Source organism: Nicotiana sylvestris, chromosome 1, assembly GCF_000393655.2.
Source record: "Nicotiana sylvestris chromosome 1, ASM39365v2, whole genome shotgun sequence".
Classification (NCBI taxonomy): Eukaryota; Viridiplantae; Streptophyta; class Magnoliopsida; order Solanales; family Solanaceae; genus Nicotiana; species Nicotiana sylvestris.
In genome coordinates, this window is record NC_091057.1 from 172,101,621 (window position 1) to 172,116,877 (window position 15,257).

General features: G+C 35.7%; 1 protein-coding gene and 1 long non-coding RNA gene across 2 annotated transcripts; one reads left to right on the top strand and one right to left on the bottom strand.

Annotated features, from left to right (window-relative positions):
* Window positions 1-466: 466 nt before the first annotated feature.
* Window positions 467-2,774, bottom strand: LOC104236048 (uncharacterized). Its single transcript, XR_713344.2, has 2 exons — window positions 1,759-2,774; window positions 467-1,451 (listed from the first exon to the last, which is right to left on the bottom strand). It is a non-coding gene; the product is annotated as an uncharacterized lncRNA (long non-coding RNA).
* Window positions 2,775-3,963: 1,189 nt separating this feature from the next.
* Window positions 3,964-4,730, top strand: LOC104236047 (basic form of pathogenesis-related protein 1). The gene has a single exon (XM_009789893.2). It carries the CDS (start codon window positions 4,014-4,016, stop codon window positions 4,545-4,547), a length of 534 nt encoding a protein of 177 aa, XP_009788195.1. The 5' UTR covers window positions 3,964-4,013; the 3' UTR covers window positions 4,548-4,730.
* Window positions 4,731-15,257: the final 10,527 nt, after the last annotated feature.

Consider the following 15,257-nt stretch of genomic DNA (forward strand, 5'->3'; position numbering starts at 1 on the left):
GATGTTCACATTCCTAAAAAAATAATAATTATAATAATAAAGCGGTAAAAAGATAAAATTTGCACATGGTTCATAATTGTATTAAAAATCAGATAAATAAGCCGAATATAACAGTTGAGCGACCGTGCTAGAACCACGGAACTCGGGAATGCCTAACACCTTCTCCCGGGTTAACAGAATTCCTTATCCGGATTTCTGGTACGCAGACTGTAATATAGAGTCATTCTTTTCCTCGATTTGGGATTAAAATTGGTGACTTGGGACACCCTAAATCTCCCAAGTGGCGACTCTGAAATAATTAAACCAATCCCGTTTCGACTGTCCTTTAATTGGAAAAAACTCCCTACGCACCTCGCGGTGCCGGAAAAAGGAGGTGTGACAACATGATAAAGTAAAAGAAAGATTGCTGTAAGAAGATTTGATTTGAGTTATTCTGGTGACTAAAAACTGAAAGTTGCTAATTCACTTCTTCCAAACTGAATTGCATTAAGATTGAGAAATTGAATTCTGTGATATATTATTAGAACAATTACAATACTTTCCATTTGGCAACCAAATCTCCATTATTGTTTTGAAAGTGAATACAGATGTAAGGGAAAAAAGAGAGAATTGGAATGAAGAAAAGGGGTATCATGATTCGTTTGTGCCTATGAAATGCAGTGAGTCTAGCAGGGAAAACTTGTTGAAGCAAGTCTGTGGACATTGAGGATGTCTTAACAAATAAATGAACTATGTCATGGAGTGTCAATCTGTCAAACAACAATATCAGCACTGGTTATTTTCTCCTTCTTTTTGCATCAGATGTCTTCTCCAAAAATTTGCACTGAAATCACCCTGAGACTTTCTTTAGTAAAGGACAATTAAGAACTACAATCTTCTTGATCTTTGGCATTCCCATATCATCCACTATCAATTCTTTTAGACTACTACAATTTTCAATTTCGAGCACTTTAAGTTGAGGAAAACTATATACTCCAGAGCAATCCAGCCTTTTACACTTTAGCAGTAAAAGTCTCTGAGTTTCAAGATCTTCAATTTGAGTAGTCTATTCAATTTGAGTAGTTTTCATTGGATTTTCTACCATTGTAAATGCAGAAATAGTAAGTTTGATGATATTTGGAGGAAATGCTTCCACGTTGGGTAGTTTTTTCAGTGGTATGTGCTCAATATTCAGCTTGGTGAGATGATGATAGTCAGCAAGGTTCAATGTCTGTGCATAATATGTACTGCTGATCGCCCCTGTCACGCTTGTATACATTCTGTCATCAAAATTTCTGCATCCATCAATGCCCTCAATACCTCTTCTGAGATATATCTTATCTTCAATCTCCTTAAAGTGATGAATTTAGAGAAACAGCTTGGTTTCAAATTCTTGGATCGTACATTGTACAGTGTCTGGAGATTTACTGAATACACCTTAATCTGGAAGGGACAGATTTTTGTGCTTAAATCTGCGTGTGAGAGAAAATGAGGATGTGAAGTTAGTAGTATATCCAAGGAGGAGAAGTTCCTTTTAGTTTAATGTAACTTAAGTGGTTCATGTTGCTGGTTGATTCCCTAGTAACCACTGGTGAAACATATGATAAGAATGGAGCCTAACTCAACCCCAAAAGCTAGCTTATGAGGTGAGTATTGCCCAAGACCATATAAAGAGACCAAGACACCCATTCTCTACCGATGTGGGACACAACTCAACAACATAGGAGTGAAACATTGCAAAGCACGAATCAGGGAGCTTCAGAGTTTGAAGTGACATACTCGGTGACATGTTGAGGATGGAGAACAAGTCTACGTATTCTGGTACTAGTAGCACCAAAAAAACTCTGTTGTCTACCTTCTGAAAAAGTTGCTCTCTTCAGCCAGTGTACTGCGAAGATCATGAAATAGAAAACTTTTGATCCTTCCATCAAATCCTCTACTAGCAACCTGGATTAGATTCCGAGCCACCAAGTTGTTTAGGTAGTCTACACCAAAATCTGTTGCATCCATTCTCCTTTCAGTTCCTATAAATTTCTCAGCAACCCACATGTTGATTAATTCAGAAGCATTTATTTGTGTATCCTCAGGAAATTAAAGAGTCCAAAATAGATCAAAATCTTTGAGAATTTATCTTGATCATCTTGACCTATTTTTTTGCGTATCCCATTCCATTCAAGTACGCAACATATCTGCTGTCATTTCAAAAGGCTAAAGGCATACCATCACATCATCTTGGAGAATAGTGATCAGCTATTTCTGGATCTAAAGGTTACAATTTATGAAATGATTTTTCACCTCCAATGTATCTACCAATATTATTATTTCGTAAAGTAATAATAAGCCTACTGCCACTTTTACAGTTGTTGGGGAAGACAAGATTCAAAACCATCCCAAGTTCTAGTATTCCTAGTGTTATCCCATGAACTATTAAAATTGGTAAATGACCTTTTACAACGGTAAATTGGTAAATAACCTTTCGAGAAGAATGAAGTTGGGGTGCAACTTCAGTTCTTTCACCGTTAATATAAAAATTGTCTCATGCTAGTTTTAGGCCTTTTACTGAAGTTGCCTGGGCTTAATTAGACAAAATTAGAAGACTTTTTCTTTCTTTCTTTTCCATTCCATTAAATTGAAATGGGGCTAAAATAGACCCCATTTGGCGAAGAACTCGGGATCAACTATACATGAACATGATGTGATCTGATGGTGGCGTCGTCTGAAAGTTGACCTATAGCCTGTTTGGTCAGAAGTACTTACTTTTAAAAGACAACTTATGTTATAGAATTGATATATTTGATCAAGCTCTCAGGGAAAAAATGCTATTGATCGATAGTAGCAGAAGTTGTTTTTCAGACACCGAAAAATATAATTTTTCTCCAGAAGCACTTCCGGAACGTCGTCCAAGTACAATTTGCTTATCTAATATAATGAAAAAAGTATTTTTTAGATTAATTAGTCAAATACTTCTTTCCAAAAATAATTTTTTTTTTGAAAAACACTTTCGAAATTAACAAATTTTAAATGTTTGGCCAAGCAGGACGTTCACCTCCATATGTGACACAAAGAATAGAAATTATTACTAGTAGTTAGTTCAACTAGGAACTACAACTTCGAAGGATTGGACACTGTAGATCCTAAATGGTACACTCAAGTGTATTATTTAATGGCGGCTTTCCTATTTGTGGAAAAACTAGTTGCCACTTGCATGCACTGAGAAATTATTTTATGGAGGCTGCGCTTAACTATAAGTTTGCAGTTTAAATAATAATAAAACTTTACAACGTCAAATTGGTGGAATCTTTGGTACGTGTTAACTATGTTAAAAGTAATTCGTACTTCGCAGAATAATTCCAAAAATTAGAATAGCGATTTTATCATCTAATCAACTATAGATCTAAGTCGAAAATATACCTTGAGTATAGATTTTTACTTACCAGCCTTTCAGCTTCTTCCAGAAATAAGAGTGGAAATCAACGGTAGCAGATAACGTTGAGATATGATCTTGTAGTAATTGACACCTAACGGGACTGCTTTCCTTTAAAATATAGATGATAATATCAGTTATAAGGATGCTTTCACTTTCTAATTAAAGCATATTCTGATTCGGTTTTATAGAATTTGATAGAAGTTAGACAGCATCCCTCCAATTAAACAGGTTCGATTACTCAACTTCCCGTCTACTTAAACAAATTCAACTCTTTTCGCGTACTATATTTATGTTAAAATACACTGGTAATAATGTATAAAACTATATGTATGTATATAATATAACTTCATGATTTATCAAAGTTGGTCAAATTATGATCATGGCTATAATAGTTGTTCATCAATAGATAGATTTTTTTAATGGCGGCTTTTGTTTCTTTAACGAATATGATCTAACGTTCTTTGAATTAACGGAGCTATAATTTTATACTATTCTTTTCAAATATGGCTAAAGAGTTTGCTAACAAGTTGCAAACTTTGTAACTCAGCTATATTCTTCCCTATAAAAATCATCCTTACTATGCTTTGTTTCTCACCAAAACACAAAAATGGGATTCTTAACAACAATAGTTGCTTGTTTCATTACCTTTGCAATATTAATTCACTCATCCAAAGCTCAAAACTCCCCCCAAGATTATCTTAACCCTCACAATGCAGCTCGTAGACAAGTTGGTGTTGGCCCCATGACATGGGACAATAGGCTAGCAGCCTATGCCCAAAATTATGCCAATCAAAGAATTGGTGACTGCGGGATGATCCACTCTCATGGCCCTTACGGCGAAAACCTAGCCGCCGCCTTCCCTCAACTTAACGCTGCTGGTGCTGTAAAAATGTGGGTCGATGAGAAGCGTTTCTATGATTACAATTCAAATTCTTGTGTAGGAGGAGTATGTGGACACTATACTCAGGTGGTGTGGCGTAACTCAGTACGTCTCGGTTGTGCTAGGGTTCGATGCAACAATGGTTGGTTTTTCATAACTTGCAATTATGATCCACCAGGTAATTTTATAGGACAACGTCCCTTTGGCGATCTTGAGGAGCAACCCTTTGATTCCAAATTGGAACTTCCAACTGATGTCTAATGAGTGCACGTACATGAACAAATTATCATGAATAAAGGAAAATAAAATGCAGTGCTATGCTATGTGATTTTAGCTTCCCAGTTGGATAATAATCTGATGGTGTAGTAACTGGCCGAGTGTTTGGACCCTACCTTGCATGTTGGTAGATGGAATCAGTTTATATATGAGTTTTCTGTTGGCTTATGTTATTTTTATTAAAATCTTATTCTAGTTTTACAGTTTTTTATTCGCGTATGGGTCCAAATTTGATCGACCACGACCTATGACGAGTACAACAAACGACCGGGTACCTTCGAATCGGCGTCCCAAGGGAAACGACCCTAGGGCGAAAGAAGAGACTGTATGACTCTTGTAGTAGTGTAAGCCCATTAGGGGACATTAAGAATATTCCGCCGAATACTAATTGTATTTTGTTTCTTACAATTCGGAAGGGTTTCTCTCTAGTATATAAAGGGGACAAAAAACCTTGTAAGTGGCGGTGGATACTCTGAGAAGCTTACTAATCTTGGATGAAAAGAAAAACTCTCTTCTCTTTATCTATTATTATTCTAGAGATTATTATCTTCAGCTACGATTTACCCCTTCATCTTTGATTGATTTGTTCAAAAAGGTTTTAACATCTTTTGAGTCAAACAATTTGGCACTGTCTATGGGGATTTCTATAGCTAAAATCATAGTTCTCATCTAGATTTCTGAAAGTGATAATTACTTTTCTTCAAACCTCATAAAAATCAACAATGGCGGGAAAGGAAGTGAAGCTAAAGGCGGTAGCAGATGTCTCGAATAATCTCCTGAACTCCCTCAACGAAGACGGCAGAGAAGACAATGAGAATACAACACCAAGCGCTACACCGGAGGGGAAGATCTCACCTCTTCCACACGGGGATCTAACGATCTTGCGCGAAAGGGGAGTTTCGACATCCACAGCAGGGGAAACACCACCAACACTCAAAAGGTTACTAGAATAATGGTTAACGAGTGCTTTGAGCAACATGCTCGAGAAACCCACTCAAAGAGATGTCGAAGACGTGCCACCTACAGAAATCGCAGCTACGATCTGTCACACCTCCTTTTTGCCTACGCCCGCAGGGGCGTAAAGGAGTTTTTCCAATTAAAGGACAAATCGAAATGAGATTTTATTTAAAGATTCAGAGTCGCCACTTGGGAGATTTATGGTGTCCCAAGTCACCGGTTAAATCCCGAATCGAGGAAAAGATCGACTCTGTGTTACAGTCCGCGAACCAGAAATCCGAGTAAGGAATTCTGTTAACCCGGGAGAAGGTGTTGGGCATTCCCAAGTTCCGTGGTTCTAGCACGATCGCTCAACTGTCATATTCGGCTTATTTATCTGATTTTAATACATGTTGAACCTATGTGCAAATTTTAACTTTTTACCGCTTTATTATTATTTTAAAAGAGAATTGCAACGTCGTAAAAGCGCGTCTCGAACCACGTCACATCAATGTACCCGTGGTTGTTGACACATCTTGACTCCGTTGAGAATTGGATTTGGATCACATAAATGTGCACCCGAGTTTAGGGAGGTAGTGTTATTAAAATACGCGCCTAAAGAGACTAACACATTATTATTTTGGGGAAGGCCGTAAAATTCACTAAACGGCCCGTCCCGAATTCTAAATATTTTATTTTACCCATTTATTGAGGGCCCCGCAAAGTTGCATTTTTATTTGGCGAGGCTCATCTCATTTTTATTCAAGGATATCCTAAAGCGACTATGATTTTCTATTTATTTGTCTCTAAGAATAAAGAAAAATCCTAATCAATTAGCATTAAAAGTTCGGGCTTCAAGTTCAAGTCCGGGTCCAAACAAAAGGAAACACCTTCTAGTTTGAACCCGCTACCTAACTTAAGATCCGCCGCCTGCCGTTGTAAATATTAACAAACCAGCTACCATTTCGATCCAGTTCAACTTTAGCTTTATTAGATGAATTGGACTATTGGAATTAACTATGTGTAATACAAAACCATTTTTGAACTCTTTTTACGACTTGTTGAAAAATGCATCAATGCTTAAAAACTGATATCAGGCTAACATTAATCACTAATATTTGAGAACTAACATTAGTTACTAACATTATTTACATTGCTATTTAAAATGATGTTATTTACTCTAGTGAACTCGCAATTTCAGAATTAGACCTATTAAACCAACATGCTGATTTCCATAAACTATTTGAACCTGTTTTGTGACATAAACTATTTGAAACTATTTCACGACTACTGAAAAAGAATTAAATACAATATTTCATAACTAGTAATCACCAACTAAGATTAATTACAATTGATATTCACATGTTTGTAGAAATAGATTCAATCAGTCCAGTTTATGCATTCCAAAGTCATTCTAATACATACTATGAAATATCAAGTGAACTACTGCTTATACATTAAATTAAACACAAAGAAACAGGGAAAATTCAGAAATCCATTCCAACAACTCTTTACTTCCTTTCCATTAAATTTGAGAGCTTTAGAATGTGTACCTGGATAATGGAAATACAAGAAGATGAAGGAGCAGTCAGCAACAGTAATAACACAGTAATACAACAACAACCCAACAGCAGCGATTCAAACCAAACTCGAAGCCCAGAAAGATTTGAAGAAAACCAAACAGGCTTGATAAAACAGCCCCAAAATAATACCAAAACTCAAGTTTGAACACAGGGACTGAAATGCAAGCAACCAACTCTTCTTTTTAAGGTAACAATGACCTTTCCTCACTCTCCAAAATTAAAATGCTTGACGGCTTTTGAACTCTCTCTGAACTGATAAAAAATGCTCTTAAGAATTCTCAAAATGTTGTCTAAGAACTCTTCAGACTCTCTTTCAATGCTTTTAGAAATATTCCCCAAACTCTCAACACTCTGTTTTTGTATTCAAGCTTTTAACTCTCTTTTTTACTCTTCTGCCCGTTCCCCCCCTCCTTTTATGTCTCTACTCATCTCTATATTTAAACCCAAACTCTTCAACCTTTTTCAGCCCTCCTCCTTTCTTTACAGCTGTAAGAAGGATCTTTTATTATTAACCCTAAGTTTCTTTTGCTTTCCAGCTTTTTAATATTCCTCCCCATGTGAACCCTTTTAGCTTTTTCATTATTATTCCCCTCTTTTTACTTTCCAGCCCCTTTTTCCTTTATTTACATCACTATGTCTTGTTCCCCACTACTCTTAAACAAATACAATAGTTTAATGATCCATTAGTACCTTACTGACAGCCATTCAAACTAAAGCATTTTTCAAGTTTTGACACCCCATATTACCCTTGTGATGCCCTGAACAACTATTCTATCTCAAACCCCTGCGACCACATCAGCTATAACCAATTCTTAAATAAGAAACCTAATCACTGATTAACCTAAACTAACCCTTAATTAATGACTGAAAACAAATGAACTGACTCTAAACCAATAAACACATCAGCTATAACCAATTCAAACTTATCAAAATCAGTTAACGAATCAAGCTAGAAACTTAGTTTAGATCAAATATCATCAGAATGAAACCAATGATTCCGGGCAACATATATTGAACTATTAAATTCAGATTGATTCACACAGATACAGTGAATAAGCTAACCAATTCTAACCTAAACAAGAACAAATGAACACTGAACGAAACAAACTGAACTCCTATGAAAAAACATGGTGAATAACAATGAGAAAGGGAAATTGGAACAATTTGAAACAAATGGTACCAATAGGCTTATTTCAACACAAAATTAGAACAGAAAAGAAACAGGAGGGTAAACCTACTGGAATAAACCAAAAATTAAACTATTATCATGTTAATCTAACATTCAAGCATAACAGACTAATCGACGACACTTATTCAATCGATTACACAAATTATAACCTATAACAATCGACAACAAACAGAAGCAATGATAAAATTGGACCAAATAAAAGGTCTGATGGAAAAAGAAAAGAGTAATTGATAAAAGACGAATTTGAACTCATATTAAACAAACAAACAACAAAACATGAAAAACAAACAGAGAAACAGAAGAAATACCTCCGAACTCAGACCTATCTCTCACTCGCTCTGCTCGTAAATCCGACTTGAGACTTTTGGGGTAAAAACGGACTTTAATCGAGTGTTCTCAACTGAGAACACTCGACTAAAGTCGATTAGAACCCCCAATTTTTCCTCGGACTGCCTCTGGGTTTGGTGTTAGGGTTTGTTTGTTCGATTTGGGATTTGAATAGTTCCGATGAGATTCGAACGAAACTGGGGTGTGATTTGGGACTGGGGAGGTCTAGTTGTCTACGGGTATAAGTTTGGGGCGATTGGGTAAACTAGGTTTTTTGGTCGGATTTTTCGATCTAAGATTCAAAGAGCTTTGTCATGATTCGAGGTTAAAGGGGTATGGATTCGGAAAGAGGAAGGCATGGAGGTTCAGCGGTGTTATTTGGGTGGCCGACGACGTCGTTGCCGTCGGGTTTCAGGCGAAGGTGTGGGGTGGTGGCTCTAGGGTTTCGAGAGGTTGTTTGGTCTGTGGTTTGGGAGACGAAGAAGAGGGGTCGGGAAATGAGGGGGGAGGGGGGGGGGGGTAAGGGGTTTAAGAGTTTGGTATATTGAGATGGTGAGATTAATGTGGTCCGTTGGATCAATGAAGATTGACGGTCCAGATTAGATCCGGGGGGAAAACTGGGCTGGTGATTGGACCGGGTAAAGGGGTGAAATTTGGGCCTGGTTTTGGTTAAAATAAAATGGCTCAGTTCCGATTTCTTTGGATTTTTCATTTCTTCCTTTTATTTTAACTTTTTTTTTAATTCCTAATTACCAAAAATTAAATTCCAAAAAATCTTAAATTAAATTATAGAACTTAAATTAACTTGTTAAAAACACAAATTAACTTCTATTACAACTATTAACACAATTAAACATCAATTACAAACAAAATCACACAATTGGACTAAAATACATATTTTTTGTGATTTTTGTTCTTTTAAAAACCAAATATGGTTCAATTAATTCCTAATTGCACAATTAAATCCTAAATGTGCATGCAACATATATTTTGTATTTTTCCTTTAATAAAATGAAAACAAACATGCACAGACAAATACAGATAATTAACAATATGCCACAAAAAAAACTCTCAAAATTTCGTATAAAGGAAAAATTATTTTATCTTGATTTCTTTTGGAGTAGTTCTTTGTGAAGCAAAAATCACGTGCTCACAGCTGCCCCTCTTTGTCCGAAAATACAAAGAGTTTCCGTGCAAAGATAAAGTGAGTGGATACGAGCAATTTTTGCCCGTTCGGCTACTCCGTGTGAAGCATATTTGAAAGATTTGACCGAACCTCTGTTTCAAAGGTTTCCTACATATCTTTGGCTAAAAAGGAATCATGTCAATGTAGTTCGGGAAGTTTTGGTAGCTGGGACTACCATGAAGCTGTGGTTTTACTGTTACTGCTGTTGCTGCTGCTACTACTGCTTACTGACCTCCTTATTACACCTTGATAAAAAATAAAGAAGTTATACTAAGCTATGGTTTATGAATTACAAAGATTTATTCTCAAACTTGGTCATGTGACTGTTGTTGCCTTGTTGCCTCGCTGTCTTGTTGCCTTATGTTTCCTCTGATGTTTCTTTACTTCTGACTTGACTTGTATTCTCTTTTGATTGCCGAACTCGAACTGCTTATTTCGTTCTTGTGAACTTCGAATTATTTTTCCTTCGAAGCTTGAACTGCCTTCTTCTGACTAGTGTTGCCTTCCTTCCGACTTCTGAACTTTAATTTATGCTGGGGAGTTTTTTTGTTGTAACCCTCCGCTTTACTGACTTCAAACTTCAATGTATTCCTCTTTTGTACGGGCGGGCTCCCAACTTCCAAACTTGAAATGTATTCCTCTGTTATATGGGCGGGCTCCCAACTTCAAGACTTGAAAATAAAACGCCATTCCTCTCTTTAGGCGGGCTCCTGACTTCAACAACAACTTAAAAATAAAACATCATTCCTCTCTTCAGGAGGGCTCCTGACTTCAACAACAACTTTGAAAATAAAACGTCATTCCTCTCTTCAGGCGGGCTCCTGACTTCAACAACAACTTCGAAAATAAAACGCCATTCCTCTCTTCAGGCGGGCTCCTGACTTCAACCAACAACTTATAAAACAAAATGCCATTCCTCTCTTCAGGCGGGCTCCTGACTTCGACAACAACTTCGAAAATAAAACGCCATTCCTCTCTTCAGGCGGGCTCCTGACTTCAACAACAACTTCGAAAATAAAACGTCATTCCTCTCTTCAGGAGGGCTCTTGACTTCAACAACAACTTAGAAAATAAAATGCCATTCCTCTCTTCAGGCGGGCTCCTGACTTCGACAACAACTTTAGAAATATAACGCCATTCCGATTTCCAGGCGGGCTCCTGATTTCTGAAACTTGGTCCACCTTCTTCTTGAAACTGCTCTTCTTTGACTTGTTCTCCCTCGTTCCTCCAGGTGAACGCCTGCTACCCCAGTTTGACAATCTTTCTTGTGGCATGTCTTTCTGTCATCAATTACATTTCCTATCCCTGCTTAAAATTAAAGAGAATTTGTTAGTTTAAAACGTGGTGGTTGGTTGTGATACTCCTGCTAGTGCTGTATTCTGGGCCGGGCCCGGGCCTTCATGGGCCAAACGGGCCGGGCTTCGTGGGTCTGGGCTTCGTGGGCCTGGGCTCTGGCGGTCCCGGGCCTGGCAGTCCCGGGCTTCGTGGGCTCAATGGGTGGAACCGGCCTGTGACGGGCCTAAGCCCACATGGTCCTGTGCTTAACGGGCCGGGCTCGTGGGCTTCGCGGGCCTAGCGGTTTTTTTTAAGACAATTTCTTGTAGTATCATGGCTATATTAAAAATATATATGTAGTATATATGTAGATCTAATTATTAAAGTGCTTGACGAAAAAGAAAATAATAAAACAATAGTAAAACACTAAATTGTCATGCATAATATATTGTCTTGTAGTATATATATTGTATCTTATGTATATATATTCTCTTATATATTTTCTTGTAGTATATATATTGTATCTTATGTATATATATTCGCATAATATATTGTCTTGTAGTATATATATTGTATCTTATGTATATATATTCTCTTATATATTTTCTTGTAGTATATATATTGTATCTTATGTATATATATTCGCATAATATATTTTCTTGTAGTATATATATTGTATCTTATGTATATATATTCTCTTATATATTTTCTTGTAGTATATATATTGTATCTTATGTATATATATTCGCATAATATATTGTCTTGTAGTATATATATATTGTATCTTATGTATATATATTCTCTTATATATTTTCTTGTAGTATATATATTGTATCTTATGTATATATATTCGCATAATATATTTTCTTGTAGTATATATATTGTATCTTATGTATATATATTCGCATAATATATTTTCTTGTAGTATATATATTGTATCTTATGTATATATATTCTCTTATATATTTTCTTGTAGTATATATATTGTATCTTATGTATATATATTCGCATAATATATTGTCTTGTAGTATATATATTGTATCTTATGTATATATATTCTCTTATATATTTTCTTGTAGTATATATATTGTATCTTATGTATATATATTCGCATAATATATTGTCTTGTAGTATATATATTGTATCTTATGTATATATATTCTCTTATATATTTTCTTGTAGTATATATATTGTATCTTATGTATATATATTCTCTTATATATTTTCTTGTAGTATATATATTGTATCTTATGTATATATATTCTCTAATATATTTTCTTGTAGTATATATATTGCATCTTATGTATATATATTCTCTAATATATTTTCTTGTAGTATATATATATTGTATCTTATGTATATATATTCGCATAATATATTGTCTTGTAGTATATATATTGTATCTTATGTATATATATTCGCATAATATATTGTCTTGTAGTATATATATATTCTCTTATATATTTTCTTGTAGTATATATATTGTATCTTATGTATATATTGTAGCTTATAAATAATTCTAAGTAAAGACAAAGAAATATTGCGAAAAGATATTCAAGGGTAGAAGCAATAAATTTTATTACCAAAAATGACATATCTTTCTTAGTCATCCTTCCCCCAATGGAATGAGCACAACAAGATACTAATACCACCATTAGAAGGAAAAAAAACTAAGGAAGATGTGCCAAAATACAAGTTACATATTAGTCTATGTATTATCTCTAACAAATCTCATAAATCCTTCAAGGTTCGGAGGAGGTTGCGTTGGTGGTGGTGGAAAAGAAGCTTGTTCATCACCACTTCCGGGCGAAGCCGAATCCTCCGCAAGTTCCGCTATCATTTCTTCATAAGCTTCATCTATCGCCGGTTGTGCTTCTGCAATTCCAAAGTTTCTTCTTTCCGAGCGGATCCAATCTCTAAACAGTACTGATTTTTCCAAGCTATCCCTCATAGACGCTCTATGATCACCTATTTGCAGTCTTGCTTGACTGAAAGCGCTCTCTGATGCAACAGTTGAAGCTTGAATTGATAAAATATCCCGAGCCATCCTTGCAAGAACCGGAAAATATTTTTCCCTTGCCTTCCACCATTCCAAAAGATCAAAAGAGCCGTCTGGATTCTCCTTTTCAAGTCCCTGAGACAAATAAACTTGAAGCTCATTTAGATGTGAAGTTTCATCATAATTATCACCTTGAGAACCCCTGAACTCCGTCCAAGATTTAAGAGCTTTTAAGCCCGCAACTCTTTTAGACGATTGTGAGCTAGACGAAGTAGGGGTTGGAATAGTTGGCCTAGCATGCTCTAAGGCAAGTTGATAAGCATTATAAACTGTTTGAGCATTAATTTTAATTGAAGCTTTTGCATCTGCAAGTGTAGCAATTTCCTCATTTGAAAGATCTAAAGCCTTATAAATATTTGAATACCAAAAATGAGGACCTCCCAATTTCATTGTAGGATTTAGCATTGCAGCAAGACCATAAATAGGAGGGATAGGAAAAAAATATTTTTTAAACTTTTGTTTCATTTCATTTATAGCAAGTTCATAAATGTCCCCACCCTCACCAAATTCAACAAACAAATCAGATAGTGCTGCAATATAAACTAAACAGTTTGAAATAGTAGGATAATATTGCCCAGAAAATGCATTTGTAGCAATTTGAAAATGTTCTAAAAAATCTAAAAGAATTTTAACATTCGTCCAATCTTGAGTAGTAAGCATTTCATCATCATCCTCACCACCTACCCGAGAATTAAACGTTGCATTAATTGGGTTTCTATATTCATATGCAACTACTAAACTTTCGTACATACAATTCCATCTAGTCGGGCAAGGTTTAGGAACCTTTCTTTCTCTAAGGCCATATTCATCACATTTTTTAAAATACTCTCTAAGTCTACTTCTACGGTTTGAATAAAAAAGCCAATTAAGAGCCATTCTAACCTTTTCAATTTCTATGTTTAAAATTCGCATACCATCACCGACAATTAAATGATAAATATGACAAATACATCTAACATGGAAAATATTAGTAAATGCAGGATTTAGTGTTGTTGTAAGCATGCCTATAGCACTAGTGTTACTAGAAGCATTATCCATAGAAATTGCCATTATTTTATCGCTAAAGCAAAAATATCTACAAATATCTGCAACAGTGTTAGCTATAAACTTACCTGTGTGACGCGAATTAATTATTCTATATGCAATTATGCGTTTTTGCATTATCCATTCCTCATCTATCCAATGACTTGTAACAGTTAGATAATCACAATCATTACCACTTCTACCAATATCAGTAGTAATAGAAATCTGATTAGGTATATGAGTAAATAAATACCGCAAATATTGTTCATATTCATGTTTGAATTTATAAATATCACTCTTAACTGTTGCGCGAGGCCAACCTTTATAAGTAGGATTAAAAACTCTTCTAATATAATGAACCCAATTAGGATTAGAAGCAAAAGTATAAGGTAAGCACATAACAGTAATCATCTTTGCTAATTCTTCACGATCTCTATTTGGATCGTAATATAAAATACCTCCGGTGACAGTGTTAATTCCTGGTTGAACTAGATTTGAACCTGTACTAGGGTTAACCGCAGAATCTACACTTGTCCCCTCTAGCTGCGCTTTCATTTGAAAAAATCTAGCCTTATCTCTAGGGTGTGTTTTTATGTGCCTAGTCAAACTACCCGTGCCGCTACGGTCTCCAGTATATTTATGCGACATTAATTTCCCACAAGTTTTACACTTAGCCTTATTTTGTTCTCTTACTTGAGTAAAAAAATTCCAAACTAATGATGTTTCTAGGCGTTTAGCAGGTTCTCTATTAAAAGTAGGAGTTTCTACAGGTGGGTCGACCGGTGCATCAGTTGGGTTATTAAGAGGACTAGTAGGTGTATCATCTAAATCCGGTGCTTGGGTTTCATCATCATCCTCATTTTCCTCATTATTTTCTAAGATGGTTTCATTAGGATAAAGAGCATTCATAATTTCATCATCTAATCTTTCACCTGGTGCAACATTATGGTAAAATTCACTATCGGTAAATTGAAAACAAGGGTGATCACTATCAAGAATTAAAGAAGGAGGAGGACGTCTAGGTTGACGACTACTTTCAACTTGCTTATCTTTTCTAGGTCGGGGAGCCGGGGGAAGGGTAGTTGGTTGGCCACTACTTTCACCGGTTTTATCTTTT